A 20,439-nucleotide genomic window follows, 5' to 3' on the forward strand; every position below is an offset into this window, starting at 1 on the left:
TCTATTACTATATATTTGTTCACATCTATTCTGTCACCAGTCTGGTATTCCGACTGTCTGTGTAGGGACGACAGCGAGCAGGATAATGCCGCTCATAGGAAGTGCCCTGGGGTTGAGCAGGAACTCCGCTCACCTCACTTATGTCTGAGCCGGCAACCCAACTCATTTATGTCTTGTATACCTTGTATACCTTTTTGCCATGTCTTGTGTAACCCACTAAAGAAGTTTGAACTCAACTATTCCTTCGTCTTTGTCAACATATCAGGGGCGGTGGGGTAGCCTAGTGGTTAAAGCGTTGGCTCGTCACGCCGAAAACCCGGGTTCGATTCCCCACATGGGCACAATGTGTTAAGCCCATTTCTGGTATCCCCCGCCGTGATATTGCTGGAATATTGCTAAAAGCGGCGCAAAACTAAACTCAGTCAGTCAGTCAGTGTCAACATATCATCCGTATAGTTATGAGCTAGTTCCCCCTGTCTACACATCTACACGTTGACAGGAGTCTCAAATCTGTGACCTTTGTGTTGTTAGTCAAGTCAACAAGCTATATTCTCTGTATCAAGGCTAACACAAGAGCACAGGAAATCCTGTAACTGAAAGTTGTTTGATTGAAACAATTACGCCCTTCGCAATACTGCAATCTCGGTTAAATCATCGTGTTTACAAACTTATTCTGGAAATGCATTTGATTTAGAAATGACTTTGACATGTTTCCATTATCATAAGAAAATATGGAATAAAAGTGTATTAATCTCCTTTTCACAAAGTTATCTGTACAAAAGTATGCATCTGATTCTTCAACCTGAATCGTCTTGAACTTGAAGTGACTCCGGGCACGATGGTGTGGTCGCCATTTTATCGATGGTAATTTCTGCGCATGTGCAGCTCTCAAGTTCGATTTACGTATTTCCTGTTTCTGTCCTAACCATAAGGGTTTAGGTTGTAATGTGTTGTGCTCCACCATTAAACTGAAAAAATTCTGTCAACAGCTTGCGCAAAACTAATGTAGGTACTTTCATCTATATATGGTATGTATGACAGAAGTCACCTCCCACAGAGTTGACTTCTTGACATTATGTAATGAGAGAACATAATAAGGAACCAGTATAATTCTTATTTACAGCTACCTCTATTGCATCCTTGCCCTAAATCCTGTTTGTGGTTGCTGTCACACTAAAACTAAAACATCATATTTTTTAGCTCAAGTCCTTTTCATTGTCACCCATACCACAATAAGTTGTTCCCACAATAGCACTCTCAGTCAACAGCGTTTCGTGTCTAGAAGCAGGAAAACCTCACTTTCTTCCAACATCTTTCCCGTAGAGACTGATAATTGTGACATTGAGAGGGAGTACTTTTTATGGGAAGTATTGTTAAGTAATGGTAACAATGAGAACTCTTGTTCCATAATTCATGAAACAATGTGAAAAACCCACGGACGCTATAACTGTGCCTAAATGTATTGTTTATCTGTCAGTTTGTGTATCACTTTATGAATGCATCTATTTGTATCAGAAAGCATTAATGACAGTTTACGATCAGAAAGCTGTAGATGTAAGGAAGTTGTCTCCTTTTGCTTTGTTTCAATTTTCTGTTTCATGTGTAAATACCCAATATTTTTCTTAGTATTACTATATTACCATTTATCATAGCAAAGAAACTTAACCAAATCTTAGTTTAAGTTAACTTACCACCAAGGAATAATTCATCTCATGGCAAAATGCACAAATAATGAAAACTGCAGTATATTCATATAAGAAGCATGTCAGAAAGGTGACTAATTTTGTTGGTCTGACAACCATGGCCGTATGACCTTAACATGTGCAGCCATTTTTTACACAGTGAAAACACATAAGTATCAATAGCGTAGTACAACGTCAATATCTGGTGTGACCTCCGCCACCTGCAGTAACATCCCTGACCCTTCTCATTGGTTGTAACCGCCTCCGTGGTGTAGTGGTTAGAGCGTCCGCCCGGAGAGGCGGAAGGTTGCGGATTCGATCCCCGACCGCGTCATACCAAAAGACGTTAAAATATGGTACTTGTTGGTCCCTGCCTGGCACTCGGCCCGGAGTCAGTATAATGTGTCTGAGTGGGGTATTCATGCTCCACTGCGGCATGGTATCTCAGTGGGCTAACACTATAAAACCAGCTTCAGTCTGAGCTAGTACAAGCAGCCGCACATACACATACACACGCATGCACGTTGTCATATGAGCGAAATATTCTCAAGCACGACGATAAACCCAATTTCACCTCACCTCTCATTGGTTGTATTTGAAGTTGAGGTATTGTTTTCCATTCCTGATTAGGTCTTGTACAGCAGGATCTTTCTGCAGTATTTTGCAACCCATAATGTTCCAAACGTGCCATATGGGATTGGATCTGGATCCCTGGTTGGTCAAGGTAGAGTTGCCACCTATTGACATAATAAATTGGCACATTCACAATGTGCCCATCATTGTCTCCAATGAAAACTGGCCTTTTGTTCAGAGGATGGCTATGGCAATGTGGCACAACAACCCTGTCTGCGATTCAGTGATGTATCGTTGTCAATTCAGATATTGTCTGATCGTCAAAAGGTCAAGTTAACAGTCATGTGAGAGCACCCGCCAAACAGTACTTGCTCCAAGATATTCCGTTGTGTACATACAGTGTTTCTGTGGCATCAAACACAAGCTCGGTCATCTGTCACACAACAAAGTGGAATCGACGCTGCTTTTCAGACACAACTTGACATGTACAGATGAAGTGTTGTGATTCTGAGAAGGCTGTATCCTTCCTAGGAGTATTGTGGTCAACTTGATCGCTGACGGCCCTCAACACCATTAGTTTGCTGATGTTTTCTGGCCAATCCGCTGATAGTCGATGGATGACAAACAACATCTGTTGCAATATCCCACAATTACATGCCAGCATTCCACATGCCAATGACTGGCCATCTTTGAGCAGTTGTCAGTAAGGAGGCCCCATATTTGCTTTCAGCAACAAAATCAACTGATGTTCAAAGTTATCAAGATGTATGAACAGTGATGAAACTTGATAATTGCTTAATGATAATTATGTTGCCTGTGATGCACTTCTTTTATTGTAGTGTGTGCATATCTAAAAACAATGTATGTGTGCCCATAGGGCCAAAATAATCATAAAAACATATTATTTGTCCTTATCCTGACTCATGTATTATTGCTTGTCTCCTTCCTTTCCCAAACGTTAATGGAACACTTGTATCTCCTTTTTGTAGCTCCCTTCAAAAAAGCAGACGTAAAATCACTACTCACCAAGCGTTGTCTCCCTATGGTTTTGGCGGGGAAACGGCGCACCCGTCTTCCCACTCTTCACTCTCTCCTTCTTCGCCCTAGTGGACGGTTGGGAGAGCACCTGTGTCTCCAACACGGCACTATATCCTTTGATAACTTAGTTATTTCCCTATAAGTTACCTTTATAAGGTTTCAGGGAGTATCCTTCTACAATATGGTTTGAAATTTATTCGTAATTTGACTGTTTATTCACAGTTTTACGTGATTGTTCAGTTTGTTTACATTTCATGAAAACCTGTTTTTGTTGTAGGTTTAGGTTCTCTGCTGCAGACCCGCATTTATTGTGCCCCAGTTGCACAACAATATGTACTTCCAGCTCTCGCTGTAAATTATGTCAGCAATTAACACAAATTGAATTTAATAATTATTATTTCTCTGTACTTAGGCGTGCTAAGGATAAATCCAGACGACTTTTGCAAGTCATGGATAAACCAGCTTAGTCCCTAAAGAGCTGTCTATCGTTGTCAGACGACATACTTTCATCCAGTGACCTGCCGGAGGCGTCCTCGGAAGATGGGCGTGGGATGATGTCCGCCATTACATCGAAGAAAAGATCTTCTACGTCGGAGAACTCCTCAACCCATATGAAGAAAAAGAGGCCATCTTCAACGCAGAAGAAGTCTTACAACCCTAAGACTTCAACCAGTTCTACGGGGAGTTCGTCGCAGATTACGAGGACCTTTTCGGCCGAGATCGTCCCGATGGAAGAGAGAGGCCTTTATGATGAGCCGCTGTTGATCATCCCAGAGATACAGCATAAGAAAAGGAAGCAGGCCTCAGCAACGGTAACGTCAGCAGCCATCTCTACGCAGTCCGAGTTACCTTCTACACTGACAGCAGAGATCCATGAGGCACAGCGATCCCTGGACCATATCGCTACCATCTCAGATACGACATCTCTACAATCGTCGCAGACATTCAACCTGGGGCCTTTATGCAGCAATTCTCTCAACAAATGATGGAGATGATGGAGAAGCGCTTCGCACAAGAAAGAGCCTCGCATGATGGACAGCCAGGCGGCTCTCATGCTCAAGTCATCAACCGCAGAGAGGATCCAGAGCTGCACGAAGGACCCCACACTGATGATACATCTGAGAGGCCTACCAGAGAATCTAGCTCTAGGACTAAGAGCAGATCTACGCTACATGACGTCAGCAAACCTGCATGCAGGACGGCACCCTCTTCAGAACCAATGAGATCGTCATCAGATGATGAGGCTAATGAAGAACCTTCACGCAGGCTACCCACTTCACAGAGAAAGAAATCTACACCACCTACAAGGTCTAGAGAGACGTCTCGGGACTCAGACCCTCAACAAAATCTCTCACCTGCGCGAAGGTCATCCGAATTATCTTCAAGGGCGTCAACAACATCTCGCAGATCGTCACGGGATTCACCACTTAGGAATACATTGCCAGGAAGGCAATCCTGGCCTAGAAGACGCTCACCTACACGCAGGTCGCCATACAGATCGCTTCTTAGAACTAGACGTAGTTCAACACACTCATACCCACATAGATCGCCACATAGATCGCCACGTAGATCGCCACGCAGATCCCCAACAAAGGATGGTCAACGATCTTGTACCAGTGGACATGATACAGAGGACGATGGCGGTATCATATCTTCGGACTCAGAGATAAAATATTGGATGGCTAATGGACTGGACCTAGCGTCACCCTCTAAGGAAGAGAACGAAGTATTGACGTACCTAATGAAGGACGATGATGTGGACACGATATCTCTACCTCCAATTGATCCGATCTCGGAAGTACCAGAGGATTTGGATGCAGCCTTTAGAAAGGCAACGAAGTTCCAGGCTCCTAATATCCCACAGTTCAACGCAAAGAAGTTCTCACTACAAAACATGGACCCCTTTATGAAGGCGCAAGAAATAGGTGAGTACTATAAAATCATCAACGACTCCCGGACCAAATCTTACAAGATTGATGACAAAAAGCTGGCACAGATAGACACTATGACCAGAAGGATGTTCTTCGGACTTAACAGATCCAGGGCAATTAATGAGACGCTTCATCGCCAAGTTGAGGAACTCTACTGCAGAGGAAGACTGGATGATTTATTCTGCCCTACTAACGCAGAAAAAGGACCACCAATTTATGTCGGAGCATCTATCATCCATATCAGCAGCATTGACGTTAGCTAGAAGACAAGGACTATTGTCGTCATGCAACTGGAGTGAACGCTTCACTAAGACGCTGTACAGAGCTCCATGGTCTACAACATCCATCTTCGCAGGAGAGATTGACGAGGTCGCCAAGGAAGTCACTAAGGAATCTAGGGAAGTCTTGATGATCAAGTCCATTGATACACTAGCCAGTGTCATCAGACAGATGTCCCAACGCTACTCTGGAAAATCTCAATTTGCAGGCATTCAGAAAGCAAGAGAAAAGAAAATGGGGACCTCCAAAGGAGGAAAGGATTCTTTTCGTCGCCCATCCGGCAACTATAGAGGACGACCCGGACGAGGCAGGGCACCCAGAGGCTATAGACGATGAAAGACGGGTTCGGAACTACTGGAGTCTTCCACCCCCAGCCGTTCCTGTTCAACCTTCCCAAGTGGGTGGACGTCTACAACATTACTGGGAGAACTGGGGAATTCTTCAAGATCCATTTGTATCCAACATCCTAAGAGATGGATATCACATACAACTACAAGCAGCCCCTCCATTAACAAACGCACCACAGAGGTTCAACTTTGCAACCCATCGGACAGAGAGGCTACAAGAAGCGCGGTCACATCTCTACTAGAGAAGGACGCTATAGAGGTGATAGACCAGGACCAGATCTCACCAGGATTCTACTCCCCAGTTTTCCTCGTACCAAAGAAAAACTCCAAAGAGAAGTTCCGACTCATCTACAACATGAGGACATTCAACAGAGATTATCTACACAAACCAGCAAAGTTCAGCATGATTCATCTACCTCAACTACTACCTCAACTACCTCAACTACCTCAACTACGTCTGTCCGTTGGACCACATGGAAAGTCCTGCTATTTGGAATATCATCGGCCCCCCTGGTTGTTTACACGAGTGACAAAGCCCATCATCACATATCTACATCATCGAGGTCTACGCAGTGTGTTCTACCTAGACGACGGGATTCAAGCTCATCAAGATCCCAGTCATCTCAGACTGCAACTAGACTTCACCATCAGGCTTCTCACTCAACAAGGATGGCTAGTGAATCTCCTCAAGTTGGAACTAGAGCCTACACAGGATCTGCAGTTCCTAGGAATTCGACTCATCACAACAGAAAACCGCATAGCGGTTCCAGAGGACCGTTGGCTAAAGATACAACAGATGGTATCATAAGCTCTACTCTCTCCGTGGCCTCTCCGACAGTGGCAGAGCCTGTTGGGTCTCCTCACATCAGCACAGGATATGACGCGCAGAGGGAGATTACAACTACGCCCACTACAGGTCTTCGTAACTGTACATCTGGAGCTCCGGACCCCTCCGCGACCCGGCCAGACTAAAACCATATCTAATATGGTGGACTCAGAGATCGAATGTTTGCGGAGGCACCTACTTAGCAGAGCCGGAGTGCAAGACGCATCTCTATGTGGACGCATCTCTCCAAGGTTGGGGAGCACACCTCGACAGCGAAGTGTCAGCTGGGAAATGGACAATAGAAGAGAAAGATCTGCACATCAACATGCTGGAAATGAAAGCAGTGATAAACGCCATACTCCACTGGACCAGCATTTTAAAGAATGCTCATCTAACGGTACACACGGACAACTCCACAGTGGCGTTCTACATAAACAGACAAGGATCAACAAAGTCGGCGAACCTTCTGAACCTCTGCTTTCAACTGTTCAGCATAATAGACAATCTGAACATCCACATAAAAGCATGCCACATTCCAGGAGCCAAGAATGTGATCGCAGACGCACTATCTCGTCCAACGCAGCCGTCCCCAACAGAATCGATGCTACACCCAGAGATCTTCAAACAGATCATACAAAAGATAGGAGCGCCACTAATAGACTTATTTGCCACAAGATTCAACAATCAACTGGTAACATTCGTCTCTCCAATACCAGATCCACGAGCATGGGCAACAGATGCTCTAAGCATCTCTTGGGAAGGACTAAACGCTTACGTGTTCCCACCACCAGCTCTAATACCGAAAGTGTTGCAGAAAATCATACAGACGAAGAACCTGCAACTGATTTTGGTCGCGCCTTACTGGCCAGCGAGAATATGGTTCCCCATTCTCATACAAGAATTAGGACAACCTCAACTGCAACTACCAGAGTGGACGAATCTACTGGGACATCCTAACACCAAGCAAGCACACGGCAGCCCAGAGGTGTTCCGTCTACACGGATGGAGCGTATCAAGGCGTTCTTGAATAAGAGAGGATATTCTGCCAGAGCAGCTTAAGTGGTCACACTAGCTTTACGCAAGTCAACACGCAACTTGTACAACGACAAGTGGCGAAGCTTCGAGACCTACGCTTTGAAAACAGGCTTCACAGCCATAAAAGCGACACACCCTCAAGTGGCGGACTATCTTTGTCACCTAAGACAAACGAAGCGGTTAAAAGGGTCAACACTCTCAACATACCTAGCGGCATTGAGCTCAGTTATCACTATGAGGACGAGTGTAAAACTGACTAAGGTACCAGAGTTACTGGCCTTACTACGCTCTTTTAAACTGGAGGACTAACAACAGAGATTTTAAAAAGCTCCGGCGTGGGACCTCAACATAGTTCTGCGGCATCTTACCAGTGACGCTTATGAACCATTAGATAGGACATCTTTTGAGTTCTTGACGCAGAAAACTCTATTCCTGATCGCCTTAGCAACAGCAGCAAGGATGTCAGAAATACATGCTATAGACTTTGAAAGGACACGATTTGATGAAAATCGAAACATCGTGCATATGGGACTGAGATGGGACTTTATAGCAAAGAATCAACTGCCAGGTCAACCGGATGGACAATTCCACATCCCAGCACTATCATCAGTCCTTGGGCCACAGGATACACAGGACCTATCCTTATGCCCAGTAAGAGCATTGAATGTCTACCTACAAAGGTCTAAGACCAGGAGACGAAAATTCAAGCGTCTTTTCATCCCTATATCGACAGCGACACAGACTGAGATCTCTCGCACTACGATATCAATATGGATGAGAACTGTCATAATACGGGCCTACAAAGCAGCAGGACTTGATCCTCCAAGAGCCTCCATTCCACATGAAATTAGAGCTCTGGCGTCAACACTCGCTCTACATGGGAATTGCTCTATCACGACGATTATGGAGTGCTGCTTCTGGAAATCGGACATGGTGTTTGCCAACCACTACCTGAGAGACATCGCCACCGAGGACGTCTCTGGCATTCACCATTTCGGCCCACTTGTTGTAGCACAACAATTGACAGTTCCACAGAGGCGCTGAGACAGAGTCTCGCCCTTTAATCACATGACTTGCAAAAGCCTACACTCAGGAGAGTTACAGCTTTAAAGTCCATATGCACGTCTAAGACAGACTAGCATAAGTGATAAGACCCAGTACTTGTATGACGTACTCGTACATAGGAAGGGTCGCTTCTCCACTTGATGCTTGCATCAAGAGATGGAGTTGCAAAAATCCACGTAAAAATGTTAACAGAAGCAAGGACCAAAAGTTAACAATTGTGGTCCCCCCCTCAGAGAAAGCTGGAAGTAAAGGGTTACAGCAGCAGCAGAGCCTAGCAGGAAATTGAAGTGCTACCAGGAAGTTCCCATAGGGGGGTATGCAAGACGTAAATCACTAATTGGAATCCAGAAGTGGCTTGACCCACCACCAGATCCGTCGGATTCTACAAGCAATAATACATGAGTCAGGATAAGGAAAAATATGTAATTTTCTGAGTAAAATTGATATTTTATACTTATCCTGACTCATGAGGTAAGCCCTCCCAACCTCCCCGCTAGGCACTTTGGATTTCCCTGTAAATCGAAGTGTTGGGCTAGCAATTCGGAGAGAGTGAAGCGTGGAAGACGGGTGGCGCCGTTTTCCTGCCAAAACCTGAGGGAGACAACTCTTGGTGAGTAGTGATTTTACGTCTGCTTTTTTGAAGGGAGCTTCAAAAAGGAGCAAGTGTTCCATTAACGTTCGGGAAAGGAAGGAGACAAGCAATAATACATGAGTCAGGATAAGTATAAAATATCAATTTTACTCAGAAAATTACATTATGGTATGAATATAAATTTCTATATGAGGGTTAAAATCATAGGTACATGATTAGATGGTATGTACATTAGCTCGAGTTATGATGGTCAGCGTTACTGATATTATGTAAAGTATTGTACATATGTCCTTACCTCAATGTTTATCTTTCAATATTTTAGAGCATCACTTTTCAAACAATTGTGCTCAGTTTTACATCTTCTCTTTTCTTTCACTGAATATTATTTGTCACAAGAGTCTCCATGTAGAAACAACACAGAACATCCATTGGTAGATCCCGAATACTTCAATACTGTACACAAACATCAATTATTTCCTGATATGCTTGAAATATTATCACTGATGTTTGCCGAAGATGTCATTCTAGTATCTGATGCTATATCTGGATAATAGAGACAACTGAATATTTTAGAAAATTTTGTTGAGTCTTGGGGATTAAGTGTCAACCTTGATAAAACCTAAGGTTGTTGTGTTTAGAAAGGTCGGGCATTTGTCAAAATGTCAAAAATGGTTCTTTCAAAATGAAATGATTACAACTTGTACTACATACATATCTGTATTATTTAGGTATTATTATTTTTTCTGGTTCTAAAATGACTGCGTGCACTGATGGAAATTCTCCATAACTTGAATAACTTAAATACAGTTGACCCTACTGTTATTAAATCTTTGATTCACAGGTTCAGCCTATCTTATTGTATGGCTCTGAGGTGTGGGGACTTAACAGATTTGAGAAAATCAAAAATTAATTTGTGAAAATTACGCTTTTCTACTTGTTTTAGAAAATCAATAAAGTGGAAAAAAATTCACAGGGAAGTGTTTGGTAGAGCACCGGTACAGGGGTTCAGATATGGTCTTACTCTTAGCATCGAGCTCATTCCAATGAACTTTTAAGGAAATTAAAGTATTTTGTGTCCCATGACAAACAATTTTCGATGTATGGAGCTTCATAATGATTGGTCACATGTATTTCTGTCTAGAATATTTCCTATTCATGTGAATAAACCTTCTTACAAGTAATTTTTATAAAGTTATCACCTTTCACTAAGTATTTTTTTAATTATTGCACTTTTTAGGTCCAAATTACACTTTTTGACCTCCAGTATTACACTTAGGCCCAAAATAGGGTTGGCATCTCTGCATATTATCGCATGTAAAATACTGAGATATTCTATTACAAATTGTGTCATGGCTCATCAACACAGGTAAAGTTTGTGATAGTGGTTTTCTCATTCAGTGTGTTAATGTGAACTGCGTGAAAGACTCAATGTAGTGCATAAATAGTGTTTATATTTCCTTAATGTGTTACAGTCGCAGCTGAGTAATGATACTTTTTGCTGGAGAACTGCCCGACAGCCCATAACATTCGTGACAATTTTTCAATGGCAACAAAAGCTAACTTCCTTGAGTGAACACTTTTCTCATTTCCGTGTTGTTTTCTTTTGTAGCCTTTGTTTTTTTGTGGTGTCAGTGATTTCTTTCTTAAATAGGATGGAAAGAGAATGCTGAAATGTTGTCTTACCTTTTGAACGTCCTTGATCCATATAAAAATACAGGAAGTGAACCGAAGGGCAGAAAAGGCCACGTGCCATGCAGTAATTTCTAAAAACAGACAAGGGAAGTTGCGCAGGAAACCAGCTTGTAGGCTGATATCTGCTGCAGACGAGGACAATGTATGATATAAATCTAGTTGCGGGCAACGATGAGGCCTCCTTGGCTTTACTTTCTATCTATTGTATCTGAGGGCTAGATGTCATCGTCCAAAACGGAGCCGGAACACATGTTTTGACAGGCGAGCGGATCTTCCAAATATAGCCGGGGTCATGGGGGTCAGGTACCTTTTAAGTAGTTCCGGAGAAGAAATAGTTCCCTCTTTAAAAGGCGGTATCTCGGTTGTTCCTTGGGTCTACATTCAAAACAATTAGTGTTCTGGAATCACCAGGACATCATCTACCATACTGGCACTTTTGTGTGCAGAATTTGCACATTTTGGGAGCAAACTACTCAGAAAAACTGAAAACAGAAATAACTGCCAAACGGTAGGTTTTAGCGACTTGACCCGTCCAGGCAAAATTGTTGGGAATTCGATTGTGCATCTGTACAAGAAATTTGGAATTGTTGGAACAATTAGTTCTTGAGATATTTGCTGTCAAACGTTGAAATTTTGGAATTAATTATGAATTATTTCCCCTTTGCTATTGGGCCAAGAGCCTAGAGATTTTTAAGGGGAATATCTACACCTGGGTGCGCATCTGTGTGATTTTTTGTAAGCGATTCGGAGCATTGGTTTAGGAGTTGTGTTTGGTACAAAAATCGGCGGAATAATAAATAATAATAATAATAATCCGAACGATTACAATAGGTCTCCTGCCTAGAGGCAAGGAGCCCTAAAAATCCCAAACAAACTTGAAATGATGATGGATGATAACAAAACTAACACCCACTTTGCTGAAAAATAGACTGCCTGCCTGTCATCCATTTAGGCTCCGTGCAGGTTAGTCCAAATAGCATAGATAATGACTGGGGAGTTGACAGTCTTGAGCCAGGGAAAGGACTAGTTGGTGCTGTTGGGGATGGTGTAGATGGTGTAGGTACGGGTGATCAGTTGCTGGTGGTGAGCTAACTGATGGCAGTAGCGACACTGGGGATAGGACCAATCCTGGAGAAAGAGTACTCTCATGGTGCATGTTCGTTGTTGAGGTTTCCAGTGTTGTATCAACAACACTTGTGTTGTCAAGCTTGCTTGTGGTGGCCTGGGTGAAGGATAGCCATCTGTAATCTGTAACAGATTAGAAAGAGTAGTTTACAGTGAAGAATACAATGCTCTAGATACCCTTCCTTCTGGACTTGAAACACTAGAATATTGGAATGAGGTTGAAACTCATCCACCACGAAATATCCCTCTTCCCACGACGTATGCACCAATACAACTACACTAACCTTGACTGGGGGGCCATGTGCCTAATATTATCACTCTTATACTGTTTAATCTGTGCACTTTCAAGGTTTTCACCTGTAAGCTCATACACACAATGTATTTTCCAGATTGGCAGCAAAAACAATCACCTTTGATTGTCTTGGGATGGGTACAGTACTGCACACTAGCCATCCCCACTTGCATCAGCTTGCAATTCAAAGAGCAGAATGAAGGCCAAAACAAGACAAGCCTCTTTTACTGAAAGCTCACTGTTGAGCACCCCCTATACAAATGGTTGATCAGACTTCATCTTGTATTTGGACCTCTCGCAATGACCAGCTACTGAACTAGTCAGTGGCTTGGCAACTTTAACATAATCTGGCACGAAATGTCCATAGTACCCGGAGAATCCAAGATATTTATATACATCCTTGACATTATATGGAACTGGCCAGTACTTCAATACCTCTGTTCTCTCTCAGGGTCTGTTTACATACCCTCCATAGAGATCACATGACTTTGATATTTACTGGAGGTCTGCAAGAATTTGCATTTTCACAATTTGAGCCCCATCTTGCACAGTCATTGAAGAAGATGAATGTCACCCATATACTCCATCAGGTGCTGGAAAGTAACCAAAGCATTTGAGTTACATTTGTAAAACCCAAGTGGGCCAACAGTTCAGGCAGTACTGCCTTATTTTCTGTGTTTACATTCGATGACAAACTTTTTGTTTAAACCATGAAGAATTTCATTATAGTTCATACTAATATGTCAGAAATATTTTGATGTCAATGCTGACAGAGACTTTCTTTGTTTTTTCCAACTATTGACTCCATATCAAGGTGAGCTACAGTGCATCAGCTATTATTCAAGGTTGAATAAGTATGGTCACAGATGTTTGGGAATATAATGCTTTCATATCTGAATACTCCAGAGAAGAGATGTCTTTTGCACATGTGTCTTCTGTTTTATCCCAATAAATTGTGTTGTATTTCAGGCCATGGATGAATATTATGAAAAAATTAATGATCCAACCCAAAATGGTGCAATCTTCATGGCTGTGTGCCGGGGAAAGGTGAGCTGCAAGTGTGATTTCTTGAGAAAATATTACAAATATTGTAAATACAATTTTGTGTGTAATTCAGACTATTGATTAACATTTTAGAGGCAGTAGCATAAAGGTCACTTGTGTGACCTTGTTCATGGAATGAGGAGAACGTACAGTCAACCAGGATTTTCAGTTTTGGACCCCAAATACCTGAGATGTTATTAATTTCCTGAGTTTGGTTTTAGCATCTCTCCATGTGGCTGCACAAGCTCATTGAAAGACAATGACATTTTACCTCTGTACTTTTATGGTGTCAGATCTTGAATGTTCTTCTGTCTATGCTCCAGGTGAGTGAGGGCCTAGACTTTGCCGACAACAATGGTCGGGCTGTCATGATCACTGGCTTGCCGTTTCCCCCCCCAGGATGGACCCTCGCATCGTCCTCAAGATGCAGTTCCTGGATGAGATAAAGAGGAAGGCTGGTAGCAAGGTGAGAAACGTGAACGTAATGAAGAGCAACATCATGTTTGCTCGGTGTACTGTATAGCTTACCCCTGTGTTGTACATATAGAGAGGCAGCACTAGTGAACTACCAGTCAGGTTAGTCTGGGAAATATCTTAGGAATGTGTATAAAATGCTGCTCTGTGTGTGTGTGTGTGTGTGTGTGTGTGTGAGAGAGAGTGTGAGAGTGAGAGAGAGAGAGAGAGAGAGACTGACTTTGTATCTCGCAACTTGTGTAGAAATCTGGAAAAAAATAAAGGATCACTTGTGCTTTCATGTGATCCCTTATTTGTTTCCCTCAGTATATATATGCCCCAATGTCACCAACTGACAATTTGTGCCTGTGCTGGTCTGCAGAGCCTGAGTGGACAGTCCTGGTACCGGCAGCAGGCCTCCCGGGCCGTCAACCAGGCCATCGGCCGGGTCATCAGACACAAGCAGGACTTTGGGGCAATTCTGCTGTGTGACACAAGGTACGTCTGCGCTCTCCAACTGTCCCAGAGATTGTTGCTAACAGAAGGTGTATCTCATCTTTATTTTTACATTATTGCTCGTAAATTGTTCCTAGGTCAATGTTATTGTCGTTTTGAGATATCTGAATTTATTTTGCGGCAATGGTAAAACTTTACAAAAACATGTTTGATAAGGTGTGGGTTTTACTTGTAAGCCTTTTGAAAGTAGAGAAGGGGCTTGATGAAGCTTTTGTTTAGAAGCAAGTTTTGTCTACCTTGAGTGTTCTAATTTGGAGAGTGGTTGTATAGGTTTGGCTCAGGTGAAGCGCTGGCCCAACTGCCTGTGTGGGTGCGACCTTATGTGAAGAAGCCATTGAACTTTGGACATTCCATAAGAGACATGATGGCTTTCTTCAAGACTGCGCAGAAGTCTGTGAGTAAATGACCTTTCATGTTCTCCCTTTATGGCTAGTTTATACCTGGTGATCTGACAGTCACCACGGTTCATTAGAGAATACATACTAGGGTTATACCAAGGTTAAGCGAATGTCAACAGTGTGCTGTATGGTCAATGTCTCAGTTGTGTGTCATTCCGACGATGTGGCTGATAACTCGTTGAAATGCTTTCTGAATCAAAATACAAAGTGCTGTGATAGTTGTGAATAATTACAGATGCCAGCTCCAAGCATCAAAAAGAAGTCAACTCACTCTGAGGCTGCCGGGTGCCAGGGAGCCTACTTCGTGCCCACATTCTCCAGGGGAAACACTCGAGGCAAGATCGAGTACGAGCAAGCACGAACTATCCCATTACACGTCCCTAGTCTCAGGGCAGATACAGGTGAGGAACAGCTTGCATTCTTAGTGTCAGGGCAGGTACACGTGAGGCATATCTTGCATTCATTGTCTCGGGGCCAGTGTAGGTGAGTCACAGCTTGCATTCCTAGTGTCAGGGCAGGTACAGTCAGGAGTGTCTTGCATTCCTAGTGTGAGGGCAGGTACAGTCAGGAGTGTCTTGCATTCCTAGTGTCAGGGCAGGTACAGGTGAGGGGTGTCTTGCATTCCTAGTGTCAGGGCAGGTACAGGTGAGGGGTGTCTTACATTCCTAGTGTCAGGGCAGGTACAGGTGAGGGGTGTCTTACATTCCTAGTGTCAGGGCAGGTACAGGTGGGGGTGTCTTGCATTCCTAGTGTGAGGGCTGGTACAGGTGAGGGGTGTCTTACATTCCTAGTGTGAGGGCAGGTACAGGTGAGGGGTGTCCTACATTCCTAGTTTGAGGGCAGGTACAGGTGGGGGTGTCTTACATTCCTAGTGTGAGGGCAGGTACAGGTGGGGGGTGTCTTGCATTCCTAGTGACAGGGCAGATACAGATGGGTAGTGTCTTACATTCCTAGTGTCAGGGCAGGTACAGGTGGGTGGTGTCTTGCATTCCTAGTGTCAGGGCAGATACAGGTGGGTAGTGTCTTACATTCCTAGTGTCAGGGCAGGTACAGGTGGGTGGTGTCTTGCATTCCTAGTGTCAGGGCAGATACAGGTGGGTAGTGTCTTACATTCCTAGTGTCAGGGCAGGTACAGGTGGGTGGTGTCTTGCATTCCTAGTGTCAGGGCAGATACAGGTGGGTAGTGTCTTACATTCCTAGTGTCAGGGCAGGTACAGGTGAGGGGTGTCTTGCATTCCTAGTGTCAGGGCAGATACAGGTGGGTAGTGTCTTACATTCCTAGTGTCAGGGCAGGTACAGGTGGGGGGTGTCTTACATTCCTAGTGTCAGGGCAGATACAGGTGGGAGGTGTCTTACATTCCTAGTGTGAGGGCAGGTACAGGTGGGTGGTGTCTTACATTCCTAGTGTCAGGGCAGATACAGGTGGGTAGTGTCTTACATTCCTAGTGTCAGGGCAGGTACAGGTGAGGGGTGTCTTGCATTCCTAGTGTCAGGGCAGATACAGGTGGGTAGTGTCTTACATTCCTAGTGTCAGGGCAGGTACAGGTGAGGGGTGTCTTGCATTCCTAGTGTCAGGGCAGATACAGGTGGGTAGTGTCTTACATTCCTAGTGTCAGGGCAGGTACAGGTGGGTGGTGTCTTGCATTCCTAGTGTCAGGGCAGATACAGGTGGGTAGTGTCTTACATTCCTAGTGTCAGGGCAGGTACAGGTGGGTAGTGTCTTACATTCCTAGTGTCAGGGCAGATACAGGTGGGAGGTGTCTTACATTCCTAGTGTGAGGGCAGATACAGGTGGGTGGTGTCTTACATTCCTAGTGTCAGGGCAGGTACAGGTGAGGGGTGTCTTGCATTCCTAGTGTCAGGGCAGATACAGGTGGGTAGTGTCTTACATTCCTAGTGTCAGGGCAGATACAGGTGGGTAGTGTCTTACATTCCTAGTGTCAGGGCAGGTACAGGTGGGTGGTGTCTTACATTCCTAGTGTCAGGGCAGGTACAGGTGGGTGGTGTCTTACATTCCTAGTGTCAGGGCAGGTGGGGGGTGTCTTACATTCCTAGTGTCAGGGCAGGTACAGGTGGGGGTGTCTTACATTCCTAGTGTCAGGGTAGGTACAGGTGAGGGGTGTCATGCATTCCTAGTGTGAGGGCAGATACAGGTGGGGGTGTCTTACATTCCTAGTGTGAGGGCAGATACAGGTGGGGGTGTCTTACATTCCTAGTGTCAGGGCAGATACAGGTGGGTGGTGTCTTACATTCCTAGTGTCAGGGCAGGTACAGGTGGGTGGTGTCTTACATTCCTAGTGTGAGGGCAGGTACAGGTGGGTGGTGTCTTACATTCCTAGTGTGAGGGCAGCAGGTACAGGTGGGTGGTGTCTTACATTCCTAGTGTGAGGGCAGGTACAGGTGGGTGGTGTCTTACATTCCTAGTGTCAGGGCAGATACAGGTGGGTGGTGTCTTACATTCCTAGTGTCAGGGCAGGTACAGGTGGGTGGTGTCTTACATTCCTAGTTTGAGGGCAGATACAGGTGGGGGGTGTCTTACATTCCTAGTGTCAGGGCAGATACAGGTGGGTAGTGTCTTACATTCCTAGTGTGAGGGCAGATACAGGTGGGGGTGTCTTACATTCCTAGTGTGAGGGCAGGTACAGGTGGGGGTGTCTTACATTCCTAGTGTGAGGGCAGGTACAGGTGGGTGGTGTCTTGCATTCCTAGTGTGAGGGCAGGTACAGGTGGGTGGTGTCTTACATTCCTAGTGTGAGGGCAGGTACAGGTGGGGGGTGTCTTACATTCCTAGTGTGAGGGCAGATACAGGTGGGGGTGTCTTACATTCCTAGTGTCAGGGCAGGTACAGGTGGGGGTGTCTTACATTCCTAGTGTGAGGGCAGATACAGGTGGGGGTGTCTTACATTCCTAGTGTGAGGGCAGGTACAGGTGGGGGTGTCTTACATTCCTAGTGTCAGGGCAGGTACAGGTGGGGGGTGTCTTACATTCCTAGTGTCAGGGCAGATACAGGTGAGGGGTATCTTACATTCCTAGTGTGAGGGCAGATACAGGTGTGGGGGTGTCTTACATTCCTAGTGTGAGGGCAGGTACAGATGGGTGGTGTCTTACATTCCTAGTGTGAGGGCAGATACAGGTGGGTGGTGTCTTACATTCCTAGTGTGAGGGCAGGTACAGGTGAGGGGTATCTTACATTCCTAGTGTGAGGGCAGGTACAGGTGGGGGGTGTCTTACATTCCTAGTGTGAGGGCAGATACAGGTGGGTGGTGTCTTACATTCCTAGTGTGAGGGCAGGTACAGGTGAGGGGTGTCTTACATTCCTAGTGTCATTCAGGTACAGGTGGGGGGTGTCTTACATTCCTAGTGTGAGGGCAGATACAGGTAGGGGGGTGTCTTACATTCCTAGTCTGAGGGCAGGTACAGATTTTGTTAATTTTGTATTTCAGGGAACCAGACACAGGCATTCTCCCAGCTTAGTCAGCAGTACAGGAGCACTGGAAAGTCTCCCCAATCCAGCACCAGGCAGAGCCTGCTCCAGGCACTGGAACATGATGAGGTGAGGGATGTAACTGTAACCATTAGTAGTCATCTCCTGACCCTTGATGTGGTGAAATAGATAACTCTCCTCAGTCCAGTACCTCAGGGGTTGGATTACAATGAGGTAAGGAAGATAACTCTCCTCTGTCCAGTACCTCAGGGGCTGGATTACAATGAGGTAAGGAAGATAATGCTCCTCAGTCCTGCATGCCTTGATTTACAGTGAGGTAAGGGAGATAACTCTTCTTGCCTTCACAGCTTTACTTCCCACTGGGTTTTTGGCATTGTTCGTGGGATTGATTAATTTTCTCATTTGCAATAGCTGTAACTTATTAACATCAGAGTCATGGATATGGTAGCAGTGATTTGGCTGACATGCCATTCTGTTGGTTCAACTCAAATCTAGAAATTCTAGACGTGATTGCCTTTTTTCCTGAAACTTGTTTCTGAATCAGCAGGTTGAATAAAAAGTACAAAGTTTTTGTGTTGTCTTTTTTCCTAGTGGCCTTCCAAGTGCTATCTGCAGGAGTCATCTCCCCTAACAGTACCATAGGAAACCTTATAATTTTTCCTGTTGCTCACATGCACTAATTTGAATGCTTGTTCTCTGAAAAAATGTGTAAAATTTTCTGAGGTTTACCTATTCTTTTTATTTAAAAATAGGTAAGATAATGGGCACTAAATTTATCTCTTCTGTCCCTTTGTACACAAAAAACTGTTGAGCATTTTGAAAGCTTAAGTCCCCTCGGCATCCGCATGCTCAACAGTTCGTCACTTCATCGGCAGTTTACACAGGCACTCAATATGTCGACCACGACGCTGTTATCGTAGATTGTCCGACCTCCAGGAATTTTGCTTGGTGGCTTACTGTGGAGTGTAGGAGGCCTACTGGTCCTATTCTGGAGCATGCATGCAGAACTAACCGAAGCAACTTTTAACAGTATGCGGAGGCAGTAAAGTCATGGACCACATGGACAGCTTATCATAGGACCCATGCAGCTCAGAATCAAGAAGAGGAAAGCACGGTTAGCTCAACAGCATGATAGAGGCAGTGATGTGTGCTCTTTTTCACAGTTATATGGACTGTATTTCAGAGGATTTGGACAATTCTGCTGTTGTATATATGGCTGTGAGGACAGAAACTTCAGAGCACAGTTCAGCTTCTTATACATTCACAGACAAGCTTGCAACATTGGACATTTTTTCCCTGGCTCTATGCCGGCCTTCCCAGATCATGAGGAATTTCGGACCTAAAGGAAGGATTATCAACACTTTATCCAGACCACCTGGGCCATCCCTTGCTTCAAGGGAGGACTCATGTTCTTCAGATAATATAAATTTACCCGTCAAGTTGCCAAGGCAGTAGTCGACTGAGCAAAGACCACTACCTGCATCAGCTCAATTTGTTGTTTTCATCAGAGACCAAAAAGATGCTTTATTAAGGCCATTTTCAGACCAGCTCTTCAACAGCAAATGCAAGGAATGGGCCGTTGTTGGTCAGCCTTTGCAGAAAATGTTTGGTAGATAACCCGAACAGACCAGTCATACCTCACATCAACAGGATTTCACAAGGAGTTCAACTTCAATATCTGCCTTGTATATGGAACCAATTCCGTTAGTGAAAAGTCAGATCTGGAACCGCTCATCATCCCATATTCCTTTGGTGGCTGAATTTCTGCTCCATCTCAGGAAAGACCTGCATCTTTTGCTCGGCACTCGATAATATTGGACAACTGCCCGGACAACAGTCTCAACTGACGGTGAATTACCTATTCAGCTCTCACCTGAGGCTGGTTGTGAACACAGAAATACTTCTTGCTGCATAGTCAGTCTAACGCTTCAAATTGTTTATGGTTAATAGGGGCCGGGTTACAGACAGTTGGATATATGGAATTCCTGTCTCACAATGTAGTGGACAGGATGTAAACCAGAAGTGATGTCATCATGACGTCATCATGATGTCATCAGAAGTACCTTTACCTGGAAATGATGTCATAGTCGACCATTATGGTAAATA

The 20,439-nt window shown here is 44.4% G+C and overlaps 2 protein-coding genes across 2 annotated transcripts in view; one reads left to right on the plus strand and one right to left on the minus strand.

Moving 5' to 3' along the window:
• LOC124286061 overlaps window positions 1–11,129 on the minus strand; it is a 32,136-nt gene extending 21,007 nt beyond the window's left edge. The window contains exon 1 of the mRNA XM_046722383.1: window positions 11,052–11,129. Coding sequence (XP_046578339.1) covers window positions 11,052–11,121 — 70 coding nt within the window. The 5' untranslated portion in view covers window positions 11,122–11,129. The remainder of the gene's footprint in view (window positions 1–11,051) is intronic.
• Window positions 1–20,439, plus strand: part of LOC124286454 (regulator of telomere elongation helicase 1-like) — a 148,641-nt gene that overhangs the window by 95,723 nt on the left and 32,479 nt on the right. The window contains 7 exon segments of the mRNA XM_046722835.1: window positions 13,447–13,524; window positions 13,845–13,910; window positions 13,913–13,987; window positions 14,357–14,472; window positions 14,761–14,884; window positions 15,124–15,289; window positions 18,332–18,441. Of these exon segments, the coding sequence (XP_046578791.1) occupies window positions 13,447–13,524; window positions 13,845–13,910; window positions 13,913–13,987; window positions 14,357–14,472; window positions 14,761–14,884; window positions 15,124–15,289; window positions 18,332–18,441 (735 nt within the window).

Source organism: Haliotis rubra, unplaced genomic scaffold, assembly GCF_003918875.1.
Source record: "Haliotis rubra isolate DU_JTF1 unplaced genomic scaffold, ASM391887v1 Scf110, whole genome shotgun sequence".
In the NCBI taxonomy this organism is placed as follows: domain Eukaryota; kingdom Metazoa; phylum Mollusca; class Gastropoda; order Lepetellida; family Haliotidae; genus Haliotis; species Haliotis rubra.